We start from the raw sequence: 18,947 nt of genomic DNA, 5'->3' as shown, positions 1-18,947 counted from the left end.
CCCCCCAGCTGAAGCTGAGTAGAAAGTACTGAACATTTAAACATGTTGCAAGAGCAGAATGAAACCGAGAGATTAAATTTCATCAGTTGGAGATTTTCCTTGACGGCAGTGCCATGAGAAACAGCCGTGGACCATTTTTTAGCTGTATCCACCAAACAATTCTTTTACAAAAAAAAGGGGCTACATCTTAATACACATCTACTATCCACACAGTATTTACTCAGTTCATGCCTAAAATATCCACTACCTTAACATGACATATGAGTATGAGCGCACAGGTTGGGTGACTCAGTAAACTGTACACAAAACTACTAACAAACATTTTAAAAGACTTACAAAAATGGAGAATGAAACTCTTCTTCCTTTTTAATTACATATACTTACAGGTTTTCACATTTATTGGCTAAACTCTGCAGGGAGCACTTCAAAGACGTTGTTAGATCTTCCCGAGGTATTTACCTCAAGCGAGAACAACACGCAGCTTTTATAGGGATGGAAAATACTTTGCTATATTAACTACACCTGGTTCTTTCGGCTTTCACCATGGACACTGAGCACACACCCAAACTATAGCAAAGACCCGCGCATTCCCCGGGGCAGCCAGCGGGATGCTAACACAGAGATTTACTGACATTTGTGGCATATCACCATTTGACTTCTGTGAAGCTCAGCAGAATTTAAACGTGAGTAATGTTTGCTTCATCTGGCTTGAATGAGCACAGAGAACACTGGAGGAACACGTCTCATACAGATTTTGAGTGCTAAACAGGTGCTAATACGCTGAAGTTATATTAGAGCTTAAATGTTCACCAGCAAAAACCCTTCTGCTAAAACCAAATCCATAGGGGTGGTTTGTCCTCACTGGGGTGTTTGGAGTAGCTTCTCACTTGGCTTAGCAAACAAGAAATGCTGCGTTTCCCTGTTATTGCATTTTAATCGTTAATTCAACTGGGTTTGGTAGGTGCCTTTAGTCTGACAGTGGGCGTCCTCATTTGTACTTTTGCTTGCTGATTCTGGGCTTCAGACGTTGCTGGTGTCTGGGCTGGATTCGGTACACCTGGAGCCTGAATCTGGGGAGATGCTGTTGTCACCACTTGCTGCTGTATCAGTTTCTGCTGGACGACCTGAGCAGTCGCAGTAGTTGCAGGAATCACCTGAACCTGCTGCTGACCTGCTGTTGTCTGAGAAAGTGTCACGGTTTGGGGTTGAGCTTGTACCTGGACAGCAGGATGACAAGGCAATTACAAAACAGTAGTTTAGCACTAAACTGAGCATTCGTTACGTTTCCCCTCTACAGAAGCATCTTACTGATAATGCGATTCGCTCTCTTGACTGAGAAGCATCCTGGAGAAAGCAGGAAGGCTGGGAGGGGTTCTGGGAACACAGGCTCTGCGGTTTCAGTGAGGAACAGCGTTCCATCACATTTTCTAGAGCTTTATAAATCAGAGCTAAGAGCCAATATGCCTGTAACTCAGATCTCTGCAGTATAAATTAAAGGAAATTCCCCCAGAATTTTTACCAAAAATAAATGGAAGGGAAAAAACTCTATTAGACAGATAGGAAAACTCCTGTACTACAGAAGGAGACGTGAAGGAAGAGGGAATAGAATAGACTGATAGATGGAGGATCAAAGAAGGGAAAATGCCCACTCTGCACCCACACTGTGACAATAAATACAGCCACTGAGGCTTCCCACCAGTCTCCGACTACAGCTGCCAGTCTCTATTGCCAATTTAGGGTAGAATAGTTTGAACTCCATCCAAAAATCGAATTTTCATAGCTCTATTCAGAGCAAGGGAGAAAAAAATCCAACGTCTCCTTATTCAGAAGACAAGGTAATGAAAACTGAGCAGCTTCAGCTGCCTTTGTTAGAGAAGCCAAATGAAGCTGCAAGGGCTTCTCTAGGGGAAGATGAACTCTTGATCGATCCAAGAGGAATCCACTGGGAAGAGCTAAAAATGCCAGTAAAAAGCATGCCATGCACACATCACTGCCACACGCACATCCAGGCTGCGGCTTAAAAAATACTTAGCACGCCTAATCCTGCTGCCACTGATTCACCGGCCTCTGTGGTGGGAGGGGAGGAGTTTATTTGTCTTTTTACCACGGACTGCAACAGAGTTATGCCAGCCTCAGCAGCTGTTAAACATCTAGCTTTCAACGTCCCTGGAAAAATTACCTAGGAGCTCTTACTGACTACAGAGGACAACTCAACTTGTGTTGACTGATGAGGTTTCTGCTCCCCACTGTCTACCTTGCCCTTGAAGCAGTCACATCGGAGGAGGTTACACCACTTTATCATCATTTCCAGGTAAACGGGCACAGGTTTGATACCGCTCTGAAGTGCTGCACTATAAACTGTGACAGACTAAGAGCTGATCGGCTCGGATTTTTGTGCACTGAAGCAATAACTTCATCCACTGTCCAAAGTGAAATCACTCCTGCCAATCAACAGCCTAAGTTACGCCTGTTGCTAACAGCCTGAATGATATTGTTCTGAACAGCATCAACAAACTGCCTGGTAGTTTGGGGAGGGGAGACCGAGCTGTTTGACCTTCTCTGGCCCTCTGTTACCAAACCACGTTTAGAACAGGTATCACTCCATTCTGACTTGTACAAAGCACCTGGCACAGCTTTGTGAACTACAACGAAAAGATCTGTTCCAAATTTTATAGAACAAACTCAGAGGGTGCTCGTTAGTTCAATTGTTTGTTACCCTGACTATGCATCACAAGAAAACAGTTTTTAAAAGTTCTTTCAGCTCCAGAAAATTTTTTTAAGATGTCGTGCAGCTTATCTACAGTGATGGACAAACATTGCTGCATCTGCCAAAGTTTTAGACCAGAGAACATACAGCAGCTGACTCAGTATTCACGATTCATTTTTATAGAAAGGAATTTGCTACATGCTTCAAAAATAGCACCTATGCCACACTTAAGGTGAAAAATACAACATATTCCACATAAATGAGCTTTCAGTAGGATCGATTTGACAAGCACAAAACCTACCTGTTGGGAAACTGAAACCATCTGCTGAATGTTGGCAACAGTAGCCTGTTGCTGCACCACTTGCGGAAGTTTTGCGACCTGCAGTGACATGAAATAAAGATTTGGTCAAAATAAAAAATTGCTAATAGCAGCAACAGGCCGCATCTATCAAGCCTGCTACAAGACCTGCTCCACGGCCACATATTTGGACCAATGAATTTTATAATAAAGTCGATTTAAACAATTAGTGACCAGAATTAAGAGGAACAGGTGCTAAAACGCTACATCACCTGTCACCTTTCCAATTCTCCAGCCACTGCAGAGTTTAGAGGTGCAAACCCGTGTTACCTGTACCTGAATCTGGGCCTGCACTTGCTGGGTTCCACCTGGTTTCTGGGTTTGGGAAATCGGAGTTGTTAAGAACTGTGTTTTAATGGCAGGCTGGGTAGTGTAAGTTACTTTTTGTTGCTGTGACGTCTGCTGTTGGGTTTGGACTGTAACCTGTTGAGCATTTATCTGCAGAAGAGAAAAAAAGTTAATACAAAACATGTGTATTTTCAAGAATTGGTATGTAGCTAACAATATTAAGTACATTTAATTATTGAAACAAAATCCTTCCAGGTTCAATAAATGAGCACTAGGAGAAAGCTTTCATGCACTTATACAAATATTATGAACCTTTGGGATTATTCCACATTCAGTTATATTAGAAATGACTAAGGAGAATCTTAATCTTTGTTACTTTAAAAAGAAAACAGCAAAAGCCAGTTTGGGGTATAAGAAATCACAGCAAATAGCAGACTGACTGGAAAAATTATTAAGCACCTAGCGAGGCAGATGAGAAACTGTTCTCTCGAGATATACTAAAGATCCACCTCTAGAAATACTGACTGACTCTCTAGGAGTGTCCTCGTAATTCAGAGCTGAAGCTTTACAGCCCCAGAAGCGCTGCAGAACTCGGTGGGAGAGCAAACAACACGTACCTTTTGCTGCACGGTTGCCTGGCCCTGTGCAACCTGAGGCTGGATAGCTTTCTGCTGCTGGGCTGCTTGGTGATGCTTGAGCTTCAGAAGCTGCTGGACGTGCAGGGGCTGGGCAACTACTGTCTGGCCTCCTGAAAATTACAAAAATAATTAGAACTGCAAGAGTCTTCATTTTATTGCTTTGTCTCAGTAATCACAGCTTGCAAACACAGATTGTGCTTTTTTATAGACTTCTGCATCTGCATAGCTCTGAGCACTAATAACCCACTGATTTTAATGGGAATAAGACACATGATTTTGACACCGGAGAAAAAAAGCTTATCTGGGGGCATGAATAAGCAAACTTTGTGTTCTCACAATAATCTTCCTACAGGAAAAATTCTGTCCAAGTACAGGAGACAGTTATGAAACACACGTTTTCCTGTTTTCATTTTGCATTTTTAAAAATGGATTAAATTACTTTGTCTTTATTTCTAAAACTGCATCTGCTCACCTGCTCTCACACACAGATTTAGAAAACCCAAAACAAGTAAAACCAACCACATCTGGCTAAAGCATCATGCTTACCTCCAGAGCACATGGAGTAAGCTCAAGTCTCCTACCTCATACTAGAAACAAACTGGAATGCAACCTCTATCACTTTAGCTTTTAAGAATGTGAGCATGCCACAGGAGACATTATTTGAAACACCCTACATTTAAGAGTGGGATTTAAAGTGGGATTTAGCAAGTCTGTTGCCATACCTGCTGCCTTCTGCGGCTGCCCAATGGCAACGCTAATGCCTGCAACGGTAACAGGGAGCGTGGTGACTCCTGCCGATGACACAACAGCAGCTGGAACAGACACCACCGGGGGCTTTGCCAGAGCAACCTGTGCTGCTTGCGGAGTCTGGGCCTGGATCTGTCCTTGTGCTTGAAGCTGGGAAGCAGGAACACGAGTCTAAGCAGTAAGGAATGAAGATTATTGTACACAAAAATTTTGTTGCACAAAAAAATACTTGCTACATATAACAGCTCATTATAAAGTGTTGTGAAGTTGTAAATGTTTCTAAATATAATTTCTCCTTTACAGAAACACACTTCAGAGACGGTATCAGTGCGGAAGTGCAATTTAAAGCTATTTATGTTACAGCTAGATCTTTTGTGCTGCCTCAGTAAAAGAGCTCGTGTGTGTGAATGCCTGGTATCCAGTTCATTTACACCAGCAAAGAGAAAAAGGTGTTTAGGGCTGTTTTTGCCAAGTCAAAGACAACTTACGAGACGAGTAACTTGCAGGTTTGTGACAGTAGTGCCTGTGAGAACCGCGCCAGGCCGAGGTGCTGTAACAGCAGTGAGTTGTTGCGTTTGCTGTTGCTGCTGCACTTGTACTTGTGCCGTTTGCTGTTGTGCCCCTTGCTGTGTCTGCTGCCCTGCCTGCTGCTGGGGAAGCTGCAGCTTCTGCTTCTGCAACTTGATCAGCTGCTCCTGCAACAATCAAACACTTCCATCATTTCCAATCTTTTACACGACTACAGGAAAAACACGGAGATGAATCCGGAGCTTTAAAGGAGAAGCGTTCTATGGCTGGCTTTAGTTAAGATCAGAGCTACAAATGCAACTCTTTTACACAGAGGGTTTGCCAGGGCATAAGTGACAGTAAGTGCTTTACTTCCTGACCTCCTGTGATAGTGGTTCCGTTTGAAAGGGCTATCGGACTCACTGCCTTCACCACATTTTAGCAGGATCAAATTTAAGAAAGAGCTGCAGTTCACTCTAGCACAAGAGAACAGGTTACAACACACACTGCTAACGATGCTCACAGTACCAATGAGAGTGACAAGCCACGTTACCTCAGAAGCACTTCCTCACCTGTGACAATTTCCCTTCAGTTTTGTTTTGAGCTGGAGACTGGGCTTGTTCCTTAGCCTGAATCTGTGGGACCTGCCCCTGCGCAGCCTGCTGCTGCTGTTGCCTCAGAAGCTGGAAGTGAGCAGGGGTGATTGTTTTGCCGGACAGCTGGACTGTTGGTGTAGCTGTGAATAAAGAAAAAAAAAAATGCTCTGAAGAAATCTTTTGAACATACGGTTTATTTGATTGATTTCACCTGAAAAGCCAAGCTGTTAAATGCATTATTTTTCCACTCCAGAGTTTGTGGACTAACTACAAATAAAAACAGATTAGCATAAACATGATGCAAAAGTAGAGTAAAAAATAAAACATATTCTCCTTTCTTCACAATGGTTTTTAGCTGAGAGAGTCAATTCTGATATTACTGCTAGATTATTAATGATATTTTTAAAATGCAGTGCCCGGGGCCAAGCAGCTCTCTACTGCAACACTTTAACCAGAAATACTACAGAAAAATGTAATCAATAAAGCAAGCTCAATATCAGAGCACTGTTTAATTGTGCTGCCAACAAATCCAGACTTTCAGTATTGTGGGGCTATGGCGGTCGAGCCACCTACAGAAATATAGGCCGCTATGTCCCCTCAGAAAAAAAAATCCCTAAACACACGATTATTACCTGGTGTAACTTGAGTCACCAAAGACCTTGTCTGGGTCTGCACAGGTGTTAAGTTGGTAGTTACCACTGCTGACGCTGTCACTGACGTCACTGCTCGAACTCCCTGGGTAGATGCTATGGTCACCAGTTCTGTGGAAGCAGCAGGTGCTGCCGCCGTTCGCTGCTGGGTGTGCACCACTTGTGCAGTTGCAGTACCACCCGAAGTCTGAAAAGGGACACAGTCATCATTTCTCACTCATTTCTGAAGTGTCCTTAAGCTATGGAACCTTCTGCAAACGGACTACGCAACTTTAGAAACAAACGTCAAAAATGCCAAAGCAATGCAAAGGCCAATCTTTCTAATGCAGCTATCTGTTCGGATTAACAGATCTGTCTGTTCGGGTATGTCTCATCAGCAGCATCTGGTTAAGTCGTTTTCACACAGGCTGATCACCAACCCCTTAACTACATCACTGAAATCTGATTTTATGACCTTTCAATTTTTTGCTTTATCTTCCATAGTCCTAAACCATTAACACAATAATAAAGATCGTAATTAATAAAGCGTGCAACAGTTACCGGCTGGAAACAGTAAGGACATAACACACTGCCTATGACAGCGCTCGTCTACCAACTATTTCGAACAGCAGTGTCTATAAGGCACTTTTTTCTGACAAACTGTTCCTCAGTGTTCTGGTATTTGTTAAGGGAGAGGGGTTTGTCACAGAATCACATGACACACAGGAAATTTGCAAGCAGCAGAGTTTCTGATAACATGGAAAGCTAAAGAATAAAAACAGATATGCTGATAAAACACACACCCAAGATCAGTCGAGGGACACAAGTGAGGTGTGATCTACTCACAGTCAGCGTTCCAGGTATAACAGGCGAAGCCAGACGTTTATTGATGGGCTGGAAGGTGGCAGCAGGGACCCCAGCGACAGTATTCACTATGACGTTCCCACTCACTGTAGCTGAAAGCAAGCCAGCATTAAATGTGAGATTCTAACAATGAAAATCCCAATGTCCTATCATCTCCAAGGCCTAATTATAAAGTCTTCTTACCAGTCTGTATACTTGTCCCCGTAACTGCTGTTTTGATTGTGCCCGCCTATTCAGAAGACAATTGAGGTAACAGTTCAGAAAAACAGTACCAGAAAACTGAATATACTCTTACCCTGCCAGGCTCTTTAACACAATACTGTATTCCAGAAGTGACTAAATAACAAAAACGCAGTAAAAGGCACAGGTACTTCTGCAGGTGTTCATCATTCTACCTATCAACAAGTGATGTGATGTACGTATTAGGATTCTGCCACACTAACGAGCAATTGGAGACCAGCCAAATGTTTGGTAAATACTGGTCATCTGACTTCCTTATTAGCAGAAGAAGGGAGCAATAGCCTACTCTGGCACACCACCGATAGCCACTCACACAGAAACATCACTGAGCATTAGACACACAGCAACGCTTAGGGGTCAGAACCCGTCCTCTGCCTCTTTCTCTAAAAGCTGTAGTGTTCTTGCCCTTCAATGACAAGAAGCCATGAAAACTTTGCACAGATTTGCAATAAGACAGTCATGGTAGATCCTGTAGGATGCAGCATCCCACTTGCCTTGCAAAGTTTAATAAAAATTTGGGGTTTCAGCTACTTTAAAAGTAGCTCTTACAGATATATTCTCTTCATTCTCCAAGTTCTCTGAATAAACACTGTTCAGTGACCATGTAAATGTATTTGCTCAGACTTGATTAAATTAAAGTCTAAACTGAAAAAGGCAAAAAATCTTTGCAAAGGATATGGTGTTTTTCCACCTCAGAATGCCAAGATCTATCGCTATAATAGTACAAACACAGTCTTAATAAATGAGCAAAGAAAGAAGATACCCAGCATACCCAGGAAAACACAAAGACAGACAGAAACACTTTTCTCTCACTATACTGACCTAAAATTCCCACTTTCCAGAGAAAATCAAACACGCAGATACGGTACACACAGAGAACTGACGTTACTACACCAGAGGCACAAGCCCTCCCTTTCTTACCAATACTGCCGTGTTGGCCACAGTAGTTACTGCAGTCTGCACTACTGCCTGGGGCTGCTGCACTACCTGGGCCTGAGCCTGCGCCTGGGGCTGGGCTTGGGCTTGCTGTACAGCTGGTTGCTGAGCTTGCTGCTGACCAGCTTGCTGCTGCTGCGGCTGTGGACCTGTCTGCTGCTGTGCCCTCTGCTGTTCAGCCAAAGCCTAGGAAATCAAAGGGTGAGCTTCACAGTCTTCAAAACAGCGCAGGTTATAGTCAAAAAACCAAAACAAAACCTGGAAACCAAATCCCCTTTAATTCTAAGCACGTTTTATATATGGCGTGCAGAGACAGCACACAAGTCTGCCTTCACTGTAACTAAGTCCAAGTTACATGACCTAACTAGTTTCAAACTCCCAGCTACGTTCATGGTTATATAGCGTAGAGCATAGAACAAGCCATTTACCATCCACAAGGAAGGACAAGTAGCTCGTTCTGAGTAATGTAAGAAAGGAGGCTACAGCATGGTAAAGAATAAAACAAGATTTTGACACAGTTTTAATACAGTTTCCAAGAAGATGCTTCTGAACAACGAGCATGAGCGTGACCTAAAAGCCCAAGGAAAGGTCCCACTTTGGACCGTGGATATCTGAACCCCAGTATGGGAACAATGTGCAGCTGCTCCTAACGTCCACTGTACCCCCAAAGGTCTCCCAGGAGGCAGCTCTCCTCACACTTCCTCTGCTGCCTAGTTTTTCCAGTTACTGCAGTCGTATGTCCAGCTGAGCTGGGGACCATACCTTTTTCTCTTTTGCAATACGTTCTGCTCGGAGCGATGCAACTTGAATTGGAGGAAGTGGCTTATCATAGTTGATTCCACTAGAAACAATGAGGAGACAAAATACGCCACCGTCAAAAATAAATAACAGAAAGTTAAAAAAAAGAGAAGATAAAAGTATTTTTATACAATTTGTAACTCCCGTAAGACAGAGAGTGCCTACCTTTCTGCAAGCACTGATGCATGCTTTGGATTCTTCTGGAAAGGATTCATGCCAAGCCTGAAATTGAGAAAAAACTGTATTACTGGAGACAGGAAAAACATAAAAACAGTATTTAATTTCACATGTTTTAGCAGATGACACTGCAGTTTTTTTTTTTAAAAACTTTTGTGAAGTTTTCCCACCAGTACTGGAGCCTGTAAGTATTAAATTAATACAGAAAAAGTTACTACAGGAATACATATAGAAAACAATGTACTACTAACAGCATAGACATCAAAATGTTTACAATTCAGGCAAATGGAAAGTGGCTTATGAAGTGGACAAAACCAAGTGCTCTTCTGCTCTGACTCACACAGAACAAACGCACGCAGCGAGTAAAAGCTAACCCGAACACATGAAATGGGGAGGTGTTCCAACAGCACCAGGCCCAGATGCAAGGAAAGAGATCAAGAACACAGAAACAAAACAGCAGCTTGAAACAGAGTGTGAAAAAACTCTGGGCTGCAAGAGCAATTCACAACAGTTTCCAGGAGATCTGTGGTGACAGGGAGATCGAATGATCCCAGCTGAACTTACAGAGGTTTGATGGGTGGACTTCTCTTCCCTGCAATCATTTTCATCATCTCAAAATGATTAGTATAGAGTTGCGTGTGGGTCGCACCCTCATCTTGAGCATAGATCTGATTGGTACGAAGTGGGCGACTGTTTTTAGTCTAGAAAATGAAAAGAAACCAACTTTCAATTGCAAACACACCCAGAGGGCATTTTGTCTATGTATAAACACATGGTGAGCTTGTAGGTTATATAAAAACGTCCTCCAACATATCTATCACAGACTGGTCTCTGCCTCATGTCACTGATAACTTACTGTTAAACAAAACTCTATGGGAAATATATAAAGAAAAAGCAAAATAAGGAGCGGTTCTCATGGTCACGCTGGCATCAGCACTTGGGGACATACAAAATGGCAAACTCTAATTTGAAAAAGAATCTTTGCTTTAGTTTAGATCTTGTAAGCGTAATTCAGTACCCAAACCAAGAGCCCATTAGTTTATAGTTATGCATAGCGCACACGTAATAAAACCGTCACTGCACTGCTCTCCCAACAACGCTACGTTAACATCCAACACACCATGCCACTCTAACACTCTGCTTCTCCTAAGCAGCACCTGCCAGTCAGGGACAAACCTGCTTCTCAGTCAGACAACGGGACTACAGTCAGAAGCTCTAGATTCTCTACTCAGTTCTGTCACTAAATTGCTGTAGGTTTGGAAGAAGTTGCTCATGGAATTTATTTTTCTCTCTGTAGCGTACTATCGTCCTCATTTACTAAAAGGTATTTCAGGCATTAAATTCACTATGTATTTGTAATCCACTTAGACTCTGGCATGAAGTGCATTCTTATGGATCTTAAGTACCGTCACATCAAAATAATCAGGGTAAGTTACATAGTGGTTGTTAGGTGGAAAAATAGCCACTACAGTTTAAGTGAAATCACAAACTTCTTGAATGATTTAAAATTTATCTATCAAATCCAAAAGCTGAAGTCTGGTGTCAATCCACTGTACCAACAAAGAAAGGAAAAATAAATTTGGAATTTTAATTGATGTTTCAGAACTCAAGTGACACTCAACATGGATCTCATATGAATTATCTGCCCACCTCCATTGCTGCTAAATACCACAGTGTCTAGATTTGATTTTGAAAGAATACCAATGCACACCTTATAAATACTTTTTGTCTTCTTTTTAGGATTAGCTTCGTACATTAGCTGTAAAATAAGAAGGAAAGTTAGATGATCTTTTGTGGAAGATTTTGTTCAGGTGCTTTTTCTTTTCAAAGAAATCACATAAAATAAGTGGAAATCCTGATGAGGATAATTTAATAATCTTTTAAAAGTTATTTATTTACACTGTTGAAACTTTAACAAAAAACAAGTGTTTACGGAGATAAGGAAAAAATCTACAAACTTAAGGTAAAAAAAGAAGCATCATTCTATATAAACTCACCTTTCCTTCTTCCCTTGGAATAATGACATTCTCGTATCTGTTTCGGCATTGTTTTGGTGAGCGATAGACTCTGCTGCACGAGTTAACAACATCACTAACAAGGTCCCAGTTGGGAGTGTGTGCTGGCGATACAACAGCGAGATTTAACGGAAGCTCCAGCAGCTGCTTCACTGCCTGCAACAGATAAAGGTACAAAAGCTTCAGATAACAAATCATTCCCATCTTCCAAGCCCACCCTTATCTGCATGTGTCCACACGCCACTACTACAATGAGTCAGCTCAGGGCTCAGGCTATGGGTTCACCTACATTCACAGAGGATAAATAACCATAAAATGCTATTATGCAGATTGACATGGAAGAGAACGCTTGGAGATTGGTGTAAGAGCAACAGAGAGCTGCCACTCAGGTGCTGCGCTCTTCTCAAAAGCGGAGAGACCCTTAGCTGCATTATCCAACCAGCACAACTAATCTGGAACATAATAGTCAGTGGTCCCTACAACAAAAAAAAAGGACTTAATTATGCATTCTGTAGTTTAAGCTTTAATTTTTCCTTAGAGGAACGCAAAGGATAGGCAATCTCTTCTGAGTTACGGCAGCAAAATGCCAAACTAGTCTTAAGAATTGGAAATAGCCTTGAAGTAATAAAGTGCAGAAAGAGCCATTTCAAAAATTAGAAGCCAAAACACAATAAATAATAACAGCGGGAAATGCAGGTATCATCTCACCTGCAGAAGTGCCCAGTCTTCACTGATCAACCACTCTGGATTATCCTGTCCAGCCTCAGCAGCTGGTTTGACAAGAGTCGGCAAAGGCTTTGCAAACTGTGTTTGTTGTTTCAACAAGATGTTTTTCTTTTGTTCTTTGCCCTCTCGGCGCATTTTCAACATGCCTGGAGTTGCACGATCAAAAAGTGAACGAGGTGGAATAACGGTCTCTCCATGACGTTGCTTTTTCTTCCTACCTGCAGCTGAGAGAAAAAAATAAAATCCAAACATCCTTGGTAAATAGATAGTTATCATTTTTGATTCCTCTGCTACTTACAGCTGCAAAATGCTCCTACGTGTGTACAGAATATTCCCCATGACCTCTTAAAAACGTACTGTCAGTAACTAAACAGGGTCTGGTATAAAGTAAGATCAGCCTTGTCCCAACTCACATAGTAGAATGCCTGTTTTCTGAAATTATCCTTTTATAAGCACCTGGATCTCTAAATAAGAGATAAGAACTGGGACTTCAGCCATTCTATTGCTTCAAGACCATGGTGAGACAAGAATTTTCATCTCTTCAAACCTGCAAATTTGATCTTTACTGGACCAGATACGTAGAGGGTACGAAAAATCCTCTAATTTTTTTAACTTTTCAGGATTAAATCTCAGAACAAGTTTGAACAAACACTTACCAGATGGATCAGCTTTGTGCCGTTTACGTTCCTTCCTGACATACACTGGAGGCAGCTTTGATTCTGGAATCGGGGTGGTATCATACATCAGGCACATAACAGAATCTATGTAGATATCATTATCATCCTGAGGTGGAGTGGGAGGAGTCCAAAGCTGCACAGAGCAAAATTTGTAGTTACTGCAGTATTAACTCTCCACTGATCCTTACACTTCAAAACAATGAAAAGCCTGTTTAGGCTGCCTGGCATTACTTTTACTTACTGGCATTATTTCGGTTTGTCCATCTGGACCTTCATAGACATACTCCTACACAACAAAGAGAGAACACAATTCAAATGATCCAGCTGATCCCTGAAGGAAAAGGTGTTCTCATAATAACCGCTAAGAGATACACTATGAAGAGAAACAAGACTAATCAGGCATTACTTTGTTGTATGCATCCTCCCGAGTGTAGGTTAGAAGTTCCTCTTCATCCTCCCAAAGCATTTTTTGCTCTTTTTCTTTTAACTCCTTCATATGCTGGACTTCCCAAGCTTTCTTTGCAGTCTTCAATTCCATCTAGATCAAAGTCAGACTCCTTATAAACTTTATGCGGTAACAGACACTGGACTAAAATTTACTAATTTGTATTTTTATGCACAAACTCCTTGAACTTTGACATCTTCAGGCACGGAAATCTTATAGCACTTTCTTAACAGATACTTTCAGAATCATTTAGAAAAGATTTTTTTTACTCTGTTGACGGTATTTAAACCCTCAAAATAAAGCAAACTCAGAATTTCAGTGAAAAAAGAAAGACAACCAGAACACAGCTCCTTCACCTGAATAAGCGGCTACTGAAACTTTTTCACCGCTATCAATGCGGAACAACAAATATTTGCTGAGCTGTGCTGAAGAATGTCATTCCCATTTAGAAAACAGAAATGAAGAACTGACACCTCCTTAAACTAAGAGAATCCTCAAATAAGAAACTCTCTGGAAGGCATTCTGGTGTTCATAAAGTATAACAAGATCACAGAAGTGCCTACAATACATTCCAGGTCACCAGAGAAACTTCCACTTCACACTGGAAATATAACCCTCCCCGTACCCACTGTGACAGAACAGCACAGGAAAGAAAGATTTGTGGTTTTACCTCATTCAACCGTGGCTCATTCTCATCAGCTGAAACATGGAAGAGCTCTAAATAATTCAAAGCATACTTCTCAATTGGAGTCAGCTGCAAGAACATACCGAGGGAAAAAAGTCAGTATTGATGCTAATAAAAGAAATGTTAATTGAAGGAGAGTGTATCAAATCTTTCCTTAAAACTAATCTCCCTCTCTGACAGCTTAACATCTGAAGTCAGTAGGAGATCTCCCATCTATTTAATGGGAGTATCAATCCCATAGACAACAAAGTTGCTTTAAGGACAGACTGCAAAGAAATTGAAGTATTTGAACTAAATATTACTTTTAAACCAAATACTAACGGAAAGTTATGGTACCTGGTCCACAACTGCAACTAACTCCTGCAGCTGGGAGGGCTCTTCATTGTATTTTGTCTCACAGAGCTCCGAGATAAAAGGTTCAATGCTTGACTCAGGTCCTATTTCTTGTACGTGGTAATTTGATTCCTCATCCTCTTGTTCAATACTGTTGAGGGCCTTTCAGAAAGACATATTTTAAAACCAACGAAGACTTCAAAAATACAGAACGAAACCTGATAAAAAGCTCATTGAAATCCAACATAAATTTCTGGAATAAGTCTCTGCTTAGGCAAGAGAAACATAACTTAGACAAGAGAATACATAACTCAACCTTGGGCTTTCGGAAGTTCTGTTACAAGGAAAACGACAGAATGACATAAAACTACCAGAAAGAGACTGACAGAATTTACCCAAACAAACAAACAAAAAAAAAAAAAATGCAGCTGTTTAATACTCATGTTGCACAACTGTATTTTTAATGTATGTGTTAATAATTACCTCTATGAATGGTCTTGCAACTTTAGGTGAAATATTTTCTGCTGGAGATGGCTCTTGAGAAAGTACCACAAATTCTTCTGCTTTCACTCTAAATCCAGAATCCTCCATAGGAGAATGAACCTCAAACAATTCCTGAATCGTTTGCTTGGTAAGTAGAAGGAAAGGGGAAAAAAACAAAAACAAAAAAGGGACATACATTCAGCTTTTGGGACCACTCTGGTTTTTTACATAATTTTGAATTAGCTCAGGTTCAAGTAACTTTATAAACCATGGACCGACTACAGCAAAATTAGACTTCCTTCTGTTATTTCTGGAAAACTGTCCATTTTCTCTCCTGTAGGACTGCAGGGTAGAATGAAGCGTTAACAGTTCATTTACAGGGAAGTCAGGAATAGTGTGTCCTCCTGCACCACCGCATTGGGAGTGCCAGAAGGGGATGGACTGGCTTCATCAGTGCAGTCACTGTCTTCTGCATCTTCAGAGCAGCAGCTGAGAGCCCATCTCACCAAATACCCAAACATCGTATTTCACATTTTTATGGTTCTTGAAACTGTCGTCCTTACAAGCTCTGCAGAATTTTGCAGCACGGTGCAAGAAAGCAGAACATATTAAATCACACAGGTGATGCCTCTGCCTCACTATGAAAATTATTGCACAAATGGAGATGGACAGTACCTCAGGGAGCGTGGCCCTAACTCCTAGAGTTCAAGCAATCATGAAACCTCGTATGCTCACCTGTCAATTCTAGCCCAAATGAGGTGGTGGATGTCCCACCCCTGGAAACACTCCAGGTCAGGTTGGACGGGGCTCTGAGCTACCTGATCCACTTGAAGATGTTCCTGCTCACTGGAGGGGGGTTGGGCTAAGTGATCATTAAAGGTCCCTTTCAAACCAAACCATTCTGTAATAAACTCTCCAACACAGATGCTTGAATTTATTAAACACCTCAACACAGGTGTTTAATAAATTTAGTTTCTATAAATATATTAATAAATATAGTTTGTATAATAACTTACCTGTGTTAAAAAGGCCATTGAATAGTCATTTCCCTGAGCAGCTACTTCTCTGATCAAGTCCTTTGTGCCGTTTTTCAAAAGCTTCTCCTCTACAGAATTACCACTGACAAGCCTATAAAAAAAAAAAAATCTGATAAGTTGCCTATAGAAAATAACACGGAACTTTTAAACTGTGGTGGTTTGGGGGGCGGTGTTCTTTTTCTGTTTTGCTACAGACCCAGAACAAAGCACGTACTACCACCGCTACTTCAAAGCTGTCTTTCAGCAATTAGTGTAATTCAAAAAAATAAAAAAACATTGCACTTCAAATACTTCTTGTAAACTAAGAGACAAAACCCATGCAGGTATGATCCACTCATTCATGACATGGTAAGACCACATTTTCACATGATAACCTGGCATCTTTTTTACTGAAGTGAGATGAAGTTTTCAGCACTGTTTCCACTTTATTTCAGATCAAAGTAGCACTGCCTGAATTAACTTTACATTACAGCATGTTAAAGGTGGTTGTTGGGCTGTAACCATCACCTGTATATATGGATATCTTTACATCTCCCAATTCTGTCACACCATTCCTGAGCTTTTGCATCCATCACCGGGTTTAGATCATTGTCATAGAACACAACGGTGTCTGCCTCAACAAGATTGACTCCAGTGGAGCGACTGTGCGAGGAAAGGATGGCACAGAAAATGCGCTTGTCTCTGTTGAAAATTTTCATCAGCTCCTACATAAACAGAGTGAAAACAAGGAGTAAATAAGCCACACACCAAATAAAATACCAAACCAAATTCACTGTAGCCTAGTAAAAACAAAACAAAAAACACCAGACAAAACTAAGTCAAGTGTTTCAAAATGAGAAAGAAATAAGGCAAATTTCCTTCCCCTTCTGTAGCATATAAAAGCCTGAGCAGCACATATTGCTGCACCAGAGGACAGTTGTTAGGGCAAACTCACCTGCCGTTGTTCATGGTTAGCGTATTCATCAATCCTCACAAACGTGAGGAAATGGAAATTCAGGAACAGTTCCAGTATGTCCAACATCAGAATCATCTGCGACAAAATCAGCACACGGCGTCCTTCAGATTTCAACTTTTGAAGCAAGACAGCGAGGGCTTCTAATTTTCCTGTATTTCAAACAAGAAAATCAACAATGGTTTTATATAGAAATTCCATTCCCACGAAACAGGAATTCCTGAAATATTATCACCAAAAGTCCTCCTTTACCTGAGTCATACTGCACCAGCCGGAGGTCAGGGAACTGGAGCAGGTGAGGAGTTGTAATCTGTTGCAACTGATGCAAGTGTGGAGCTGCCTTCTGCTTCAGGCTGTGCTTCAGGAGCTTCAATCTGTGACTATAGGAAGGCGGAGGATTTGCTACGTACAAACACGGGGGAGCAGCAACTGCAGCTGGCAATACGAAGAGAGCCCTGTGAAAAGCATCAAAACAAGGGAAAACCAAGTTACAAAGTTAGATATAAAATGATCATCTGCAGAAGTTACTATTATTTTTATGTTCACATGGCACACCATTTACTGCTAAATAAATCAGTGTAAAGCAAACAAGCTTACGAAGAGAAATGAGCTTTTAAAGCCTTTTGAGGCCTACAAGGCAGAGTCACGCATTACCTGTTAACAACGTCCTTTAGAGACTCCTGTTGCTGCACCAACGTCAGGATCATTTCTTGCAATGGGCTACTTGGGCCGCCAGAGGCACTTGAGGAAAGGCAACAGTTCACGAAGCCGGCCCACCTCCAGCTGTTGTCTTCACCGGAAGGCAGCTGAGAGGGCTTTCTTTCACCAGCCAAAGAACAAACACTCAGCAAGTCTCTGCCATACATTGGGGCCCGCGAGCAACGGCGCTCGTTGCCAGAAAATATTCTGTCCAGGCGCTCCTTCAAAAGCCGGTTCTTTTCTTCATAAGTTTCCTTTGCCAAGAAAAGTTAAAAAGAAAAAAAAAAAAGCATTTGCTGTTCATCACAATCCCTCAGGAATCTGAGTTTCTTCAGAATGAAGCTATCAGGATCAGGAGTTTAACACGTACTTGATGTTTCCCTCTGCTTTAAAGGTTGCTTAAGTATCTTTTCTAAAAAATTGTTAAGATTGGAAATCTATATAGATTTGTCCAATTGCCTGTGTGTTCAAAGCACACAGAAAATGATTCCTTTATTTATGCATTACCAGATAATTGTGATACATTAGTTACAAGAACCTGTCTGCCATCACAGCACAAGAAAGCTGTTAGCTGCTTTATACACCAGAATTTATTTTAAACTACGGATTATAGATGAAAATGCATCAGAATGGTCAACCTGAAACACTGATAAAAGTTGTAATCATTAAAGTTCCTAATTAATTCCAGCTTTGTAAATTATACCTTCCAATTATTATCAATCCTGAAAAGTTGTGTTTCTGTAAGAAAATAGAAATTAAGTACCTGCAACTGTCCATGTGTAGGTGCTGGTTTTAACACTGCTCCCATGTCAGCAGATGACAAATTAGAAACTGCAGCTCTACCTGGAATACAAACTGAGGATAAACCTTGCGTTTACATATTTATTCTTCTGAAGATTGGTTTCATTTATTGCTGTCAATCAGGAGCCATTTCACAGCTGTAACACATCCTAATAGCAGACAATTTCTCAGTTTAAATGTCTGCTGGGTATTGCAAATTTGTACTTTGTTACGCATCGGTATCTGACAGATATTTATACCAGCAGGTATTAACATTTAGAAGTTATACCTAAATCGGAAAAAGATTGTTCTAATGTATCTTAAATCACCTAATATTTTTCAGAAAACGTATGAATTCAGTAGCTCTACAAACTGGTGACACTGTATGATGGAATCTCACAGTAGCATTCTTGTGAATTCAACTGCTAGCAGGCGGTTGCGCAGACAGCCCAACCACGCTGTAAGGACAGGACACCGCGGTGGCACCCTGCACGTACTAGCAGGCCACAGACCCTGTGCCGTTCATTTCTGGAGAGCACACCTAGGTTTCTGGCTCAGCCAGAACGCACTGCTCATCAGCACTGAGCATTTCTGCTAGGAAAGCAGCGCACCTCTCCACCAGTCAGCAGG

At 41.4% G+C, this 18,947-nt stretch overlaps 1 protein-coding gene across 1 annotated transcript in view; it reads right to left on the bottom strand.

The window, feature by feature from the left end:
• Positions 1–944: 944 nt before the first annotated feature.
• Positions 945–18,947, bottom strand: part of EP400 (E1A binding protein p400) — a 44,087-nt gene continuing 26,084 nt past the window's right edge. The window contains exons 25-52 of the mRNA XM_010139999.1: positions 18,301–18,392; positions 17,493–17,791; positions 17,091–17,293; positions 16,821–16,990; positions 16,394–16,590; positions 15,866–15,977; positions 14,850–14,993; positions 14,370–14,528; positions 14,019–14,102; positions 13,310–13,441; positions 13,145–13,189; positions 12,883–13,036; positions 12,209–12,450; positions 11,483–11,656; positions 10,050–10,186; positions 9,474–9,530; positions 9,273–9,351; positions 8,496–8,696; positions 7,518–7,563; positions 7,317–7,426; positions 6,474–6,678; positions 5,818–5,981; positions 5,227–5,433; positions 4,714–4,909; positions 3,971–4,101; positions 3,336–3,503; positions 3,009–3,086; positions 945–1,217 (exon numbers count right to left, since the gene is read on the bottom strand). Of these exons, the coding sequence (XP_010138301.1) occupies positions 945–1,217; positions 3,009–3,086; positions 3,336–3,503; positions 3,971–4,101; positions 4,714–4,909; positions 5,227–5,433; positions 5,818–5,981; positions 6,474–6,678; positions 7,317–7,426; positions 7,518–7,563; positions 8,496–8,696; positions 9,273–9,351; positions 9,474–9,530; positions 10,050–10,186; positions 11,483–11,656; positions 12,209–12,450; positions 12,883–13,036; positions 13,145–13,189; positions 13,310–13,441; positions 14,019–14,102; positions 14,370–14,528; positions 14,850–14,993; positions 15,866–15,977; positions 16,394–16,590; positions 16,821–16,990; positions 17,091–17,293; positions 17,493–17,791; positions 18,301–18,392 (4,259 nt within the window). The remainder of the gene's footprint in view (positions 1,218–3,008; positions 3,087–3,335; positions 3,504–3,970; positions 4,102–4,713; positions 4,910–5,226; positions 5,434–5,817; positions 5,982–6,473; positions 6,679–7,316; positions 7,427–7,517; positions 7,564–8,495; positions 8,697–9,272; positions 9,352–9,473; positions 9,531–10,049; positions 10,187–11,482; positions 11,657–12,208; positions 12,451–12,882; positions 13,037–13,144; positions 13,190–13,309; positions 13,442–14,018; positions 14,103–14,369; positions 14,529–14,849; positions 14,994–15,865; positions 15,978–16,393; positions 16,591–16,820; positions 16,991–17,090; positions 17,294–17,492; positions 17,792–18,300; positions 18,393–18,947) is intronic.

Source organism: Buceros rhinoceros, unplaced genomic scaffold, assembly GCF_000710305.1.
Source record: "Buceros rhinoceros silvestris isolate BGI_N320 unplaced genomic scaffold, ASM71030v1 scaffold33897, whole genome shotgun sequence".
Classification (NCBI taxonomy): Eukaryota; Metazoa; Chordata; class Aves; order Bucerotiformes; family Bucerotidae; genus Buceros; species Buceros rhinoceros.
The sequence above is the reverse complement of the archived record's forward strand: the minus strand, read 5'-3'. Positions and strand labels throughout refer to the sequence as shown.